Here is a 6,333-nt window from a genome sequence, read left to right as displayed (position 1 = left end):
TTTGATATTATGTAGTTCACTATGGTAAGGTTAATTGGGTAACACAGATTGAATTACATGTAGGTTATGTTGTACATGAGTTACATTCTGGGAAAAGGGGCTTGATGCATGTGCTTTAAGTGTTGTCCCAGATTAGCCCGTGCAGTCCACACATGCTAATTAGCGATGACGCTCTACATTTTAACTGGATTTTTCATTTAATCATAAACGAAACCTTCCACCAAAACTGGCTTTTAGCTATGAAGAGACTTCCTTTAAACAAAAATGCAATAAAAGCTGAAAGTATTTCCCTGATTTGCTTGTGCAGCCCGCACAGGTCAATTTTGGAGGACACTATGCGAATGCATTAATCCCCATTTTAGCCTGAAAGGGTCATGAACAGTGCACTGGTAAAACATGGCTACATGCATTAAATAGCCCTGTTGTCCCAGACGGAGCTCGTTTGTTAATGATCAGACTTTTGTTTCTCTGCTTTTTGTTTATGCAGGCTTCTTTTGATTTCCCTTGTTCAGTTCAAATGAGACCACGATGTCTTGCCGTAGGTCTTGGGCAAAGTGCTGCCAACAGATAAGCAGATTAATGTGGAAGTAAAATGAACTGATCAATTTAAAACTATTTATTTGAGCCCAAGTGCATGGCATAGCCTAAGTCCATTTACTTGGTAGAATCAGAACTTGGTATTTTCAATCTTGAGAAGCTCAAAGAGCAAAGATCTAACTATGGATCCCCTGATCCATATCCATTACAGGAACGCAACCATGATTTTGGAAGTTATAAGGTCTCTTAGCGCATTATGTTAGGATTCCAGATGTGACCCAGCTTTTATGAAAACTTTACTTTGAGCAACGTTTAGATCAATTAGCAATATTATAAGCAGTTTTTAAAATTACCAGCTAAAAAAGCAAATTTACATACAGGTTAGCATATCACTTTTAAACAAACATGCACAAACTCGCCAAAATTACTGGATGAGAGATGGTACACTTGAGAATTTAACCTGTCTGTAAAAAGTTGAAGTCATTCTTGTTGCTATTTGTCACTTCACATTCGCTGGTCTTGTTCCTCCAGCACAGATTGCCATGCATCACAGTTGCTTAATCAATTGTCAATAGTTGTACGGTCAGTGGAAGTGCAGTTACCACAATACATTAGGCACGTTCTGGGAAAACAGGACTTAATGCTATTATTTTGCGTAAAGTGTCGTCCAATATTAGCCTTTCACAGTGTGTAGTTCCGTAGATTTTCTTCAAATGTAAAATTTCATAAAAGCAGAAAGTGTTGTCCTTGTTGTCTTTAGCTAACGTGGACTGCATTAAGCCCAGTTTTCCCAGAACGTGGCTAAAATGTTTGATAGACTTTGAAAACTCTGTCATCAGCTTCAGTGTAAAGGTTTCTATGAGGCTTTGATAACTCTATTGTAAGCAAGAGATGTTTGTAAATCAGGTATGCCCCAAAACTTGCTACAAACTTGTTACACAATTATCAATATAATCAATCGTTAAAGAGTGTTTTTTAATATTGAATGCGCTATTGACCATGACAATTGATCTATTGATTTCAACATCGTTAGGAGTAATCTTTCTCTCAGGACTAACAAGGATAATGATTGCCGGTAATATGATCCCAAGCAGTCTCTTTGTATTGTGAACAAACAATTTTCATGTTACAAGCCTCTGTGACATTGACCTCCAACAGGTTGACCTCAAGTTTATAGGCTTCTTCCTTATTTTGAGAATAACCTGTATATTAATTTGAATGAGTGTGTGTCAACGCATATTATATATAGTGTGCAGCAATACGCTTTTTAAGAAATCCGTTTTCATGAAACAAGCAACTTTAAAATTGACCTTTCATCTTTCGACCTCAAAATCAATAGGCATTTTGATTTCCTCCTAAGCAACCATCAATGAATCATACCTATGTGCTTGATACGTGGTTAAAGACGTCTTTAAACATCGACATGATCATTAGGAGAACAACAATGACGTTAACCTGTGATATGTTGACCTCAAAATCGATAGGCGTCTTTCTTTTATCCAAAGTATACAGCATACCAATCAGAATAGTCAGGACCCGTGCAGAATCAACGGGGTTGTCAGGGGCTTACACACGAGCTGGACAGCATGTAAACACTACGTTAAGAAATTTATTTTTGCAAATTTCTCAAATTATATAAATACATTTGCAAACATCTTTAGTCCATGAAAGACAGTTTTTCTTGCAGCTTGTGCCGATATCTTACGGTATAAGATTAAAATCCTTAAATACGTCTGGAATCTGTGACAAAATTTCACGTTGCGTGAAGCATAACCCTATACCTTAATGCAGTAAAAATATAATTTTTGAACAAGAATACATGCTTATTAAATTATGTAATTCTGATGTTTTTCACATTGCCATACGCAGCATAAAACTCTGTCTTTTTGCACCAGTTAAAATTCTTAAGAAAAATTGTTTTACCGGTGTGTTTACACCCATTAACGTTTAATTGGGACCCCCCCCCCAAGTTACGTGATCCACCCTGATTATCAATTAAAACAGTTTAAACTTTGTTCTGACTGGTTTAACCACAATAATAACAATAACAAAATCATAAATGACTCCGTGCATAGCTCACCAAAATTTACCTGTTATTGTGAATTATTTTAGAATATAGTACAAGCTTAAAGTGTTCCCTATCTTCAAACTTGAGTTTTGTGCGTGAACATATTTCAAAAGATAAATGTTAGCATAGTAGTTAGTTGGTGGCATAGTCTGTTTATTTCACGATATATATTGCAGCATAAAAATTAGTTGGTCGGCTTTTCTTTTACCTATTTAATGCAATCCCAGTACGAATTGGAATCTTATCAATGTTCTACAATTCTAAATTTTATGACCCAAAAGACGAAAACAATTTTACAGTCGTCAGTCCCAATTCGGATAACGAGAACTACCAACGGCTGTGTAAATCATGCATCACTTGCGTCTGTTGTGTGTGGTTCTCTCATATTACGGGTATATAGTTCCTATTTCCGGGGGTTATTTGCCTCCCGAGGACTTGCCGACTCCGCAGGAACAGATAGAAGAATTGCGGCAAATCGTTGACGGACTCGCGAAACACCAGAAAATTCAAGACGCGGAAATAGCAGAGCTGAAAAGGCAGAACAGCGATTTGAAGAGCGCAGTCAGTACCTTGAGAGATGCGTCGAACGGTAAGGCAATTGGTTGTTATGAACTGTGCAGAATGCGAATGTCGTTTTTAAGTTAAACCTTTGTAAGACATTTTGCGTTTGTTCCGAACAAAAACGCGTGCGACCACAACAGGACTTAGCTATCAATTTTGTTAAATTCGAACAACTTAGATAGAACGATCGAAACATGTATTTGTTCAACTTTCACTGTAATTTAGTATTTTACTTACATTGTGTGACGTTATTAGTCAGATTGTAATTTTCAATTCAATCCAATAATGATTATACATGTACTAGCAAATACTATTACTGTATAAGTCATATCCTCTCAAATCAAAGGTGTGTCCTCGAGGAGAATACGTCATGCAGAGACTCTCGGGGTCGCCTTTTCAGTCGCCCTAACGCACCATCTTGTAAATCTAAGCCGCGGACAAAACATCGCCTTCGACAACGTCATCACTGACATCAACAACAGCTACGACGTCGCTACGGGGATATTCACGGCACCGTTGACTGGTCTCTACGTGTTTGGGGTCACGCTATTGTCTTACAACAGTCACAACTCCCTTTTCCACCTCCGCAAAAACGGCCAGATCGTGTACCCCATATATGTTGGAGGGCTCGGAGGACATAGTTATGACACCTCGGGTAGTATGGTTGTCGTTTCGCTACAGCCAGGAGACATGGTGTCCGTGCAGAATTGGGATCCGAACGAGGCTCTGTGGGGCGATGGGTTCTCTACATTTTCTGGGTTCCTTTTGAAAACGGAATACTGAGTACGGTAATCGTTTCCCTGAACATAACTTCAGCTTGAAATAAACTTTCTTATAAAGCTTTTCTGCGTGCCCATTTTCTCTCTGGCCATCGTTCTGTTCGCAATACTATAAGTAACTAAGTGCGCACAATGGCATATCGAATCCCGGTAACTTGGGTAATTTTTTTGCAACGACCATACCAGTCAGTATATCCAAATGGCTCGCTAAAAATCAAGAAATGTCGAATAGGTCTGCTTTCAATCGACCCCACTTATTCCCTGCATATAAATTAATGTTGTTTTTGTCAGGGAGGTTTTTAATTAACTAACAGTGTATATAATGTTAATTCTCTCATTATCTCAATATTGCCAATCAAGTAACTAAATGCATGTGTATCAAGTAATTTCGCGGGGGGGGGGGGGGGGGGGAGGTAACCCAACTTTTTGACGTCTGGGTACTGCACATTGAGATCAGCATCATGGAAAGTTACGATGCGTATTGACCTTTGACATCAATACGCTTATAATTTAATGTTTACCTGCGGATTCATTAAGGAAGACCATTGTTGAGTTAAAGTTTGCTTCAGCTAGTATGTAGTAGTATGCCTACCTAATTGCGCTCATTGGGTCATTGTCGACCTAAAATGGTTTGAAGTCACCCTTGGGTGACTAGAAGTCGATTCATGTCACCCTGGGGTGACTTCAAGCCGATTCGAATCACCCGGTCGGCTTGAAGTCACACCAGGGTGACATGAATCGGCTTGAAGTCACCCTAGGGTGACAAAAATCGGCTTCAAGTCATCCCCGGGTGACTTCAAGCCATTTCAGGTCGACAATGACCCAATGCGCTATGCTCATTGGGTTATTGTCGACCTGAAATGGCTTGAAGTCACACGGGGGTGACTACATAGTTATAGTTTACAATGTTGATGTTAGTGGCATTTCAGCAATTTTAGTTGAAGAACATACAAAGTGAACATCGTTCGACGAATCAACAAAGCTACGGAATCTCTTTCATAGCGGATTTGCTGGAACGTATCACGAGATAAGAGAGTTCCCTAAAGATATATAATGACGTAATTATGTTGCCATGGTGTAATGGATAAGCTGTTCACCTAGCGACCGGGATGTCATAGAATCGATCCCCACTGTGGGAGCGTTATTTAGATCACCCCCCCCCCCCAATAAGACACCAAGTACTCGTTCTAACAAGGCACAGGAAACGGACTCGATAGCGTTGCAATAAACCTGAGTTCAATGCAATCGAACTAAAATAAATAGGAATAAAGCAACAAAACTAAAATTACTATTTAAACATAATGATTTGCATGCTCGAATTCGTCTTACAGTTAAGTTTACCCCTTTACTGAAAATAGACTCATCAAATATAACTTGTAATTAGTTTTGAGGTCAGTTTTTTTTCATATTTTAAGAGGAATAGTATATATCTGTATATTTTGGACTCGGTTAAAAAAGGTTTTATGTTCAGCCCGAATAATTTGTTTTAACAGTAACAATTCAAACAAGGGCTGTTTGTAAAACATGCATGCCCCCCATATGGGCTGTCAGTTGTAGTGGCAGCCATTGTTTGAATACGTTTTTTGTCACTGTGACCTTGACCTTTGACCTAATGTAAGTTATCATCCGGAAACCATTGTACTATTTCGAGTCACTGTGACCTTGACCTTTGACCTAGTGACCTGAAAATCAATAGGGGTCATCTGCCAGTCATGATCAAGGGGGGAGTGACAGGGGGGTATTATGTGGGATGTGGTAATCTATTAGATGTTTAAAAAACAAAAAAAAATGGAGGGGCCGGGGGGGGGGGTAGGGGGGAGTGAGAGGGGGGTATAATGTGGGGTGTGTTAATTTATTAGATGTTTAAAAGAAAAATTGGGGGAGGGGCGGGGGGGGGGGGTAGGGGGGGGGTGGGAGGGTTAGAGGGGTATAATGTGGGGTGTGGTAATTTATTAGATGTTTAAAAACAATTATTTTTTTGGGGGGGAGGGGTGGGGGGTAAGGGGGTGGGGTGAGAGGGGGGTATAATGTGGGGTGTGGTTATTTATAAGATTGTTTAAAAAAATAGGGGGGGGGGGTGGGGGTAAGAGGGGGGGTATAATGTGGGGTGTGGTAATTTATTAGATGTTAAAAAAATATTGGGGGTGGGGGGGGGGTAGGGGTGGAGGGTTGAGAGGGGGGAATAATGTGGGGTGTGGTAATTTATAATCTGTTTAAAAAATGGGGGGGGGGTTGGGGGGGTAGGGGGTTGGGAGGTGAGAGGGGGTATAATGTGGGGTGGGGTAATTTATAAGATGTTTAAAAAAAATTGGGGGGGGGTAGGGGGGCGGGGGTGATAGGGGGTATAATGTGGGGTGTGGTAATTTATTAGATGATGTTTAACCAAAA

General features: G+C 39.9%; 1 protein-coding gene across 1 annotated transcript; it reads left to right on the top strand.

Annotated features, from left to right (window-relative positions):
• Nucleotides 1-2,884: 2,884 nt before the first annotated feature.
• On the top strand, nucleotides 2,885-4,010 carry LOC127873333 (complement C1q tumor necrosis factor-related protein 3-like). Its single transcript, XM_052417176.1, has 2 exons — nucleotides 2,885-3,194; nucleotides 3,513-4,010. The coding sequence occupies exons 1-2, from the start codon at nucleotides 2,954-2,956 to the stop codon at nucleotides 3,947-3,949; spliced, it is 678 nt and encodes a 225-aa protein (XP_052273136.1). The 5' UTR covers nucleotides 2,885-2,953; the 3' UTR covers nucleotides 3,950-4,010.
• Nucleotides 4,011-6,333: the final 2,323 nt, after the last annotated feature.

This window comes from Dreissena polymorpha, chromosome 3 (genome assembly GCF_020536995.1).
Source record: "Dreissena polymorpha isolate Duluth1 chromosome 3, UMN_Dpol_1.0, whole genome shotgun sequence".
Lineage (NCBI taxonomy): Eukaryota > Metazoa > Mollusca > Bivalvia > Myida > Dreissenidae > Dreissena > Dreissena polymorpha.
Note: the sequence above shows the minus strand (reverse complement) of the source record. Positions and strands in the feature narration are given on the sequence as shown.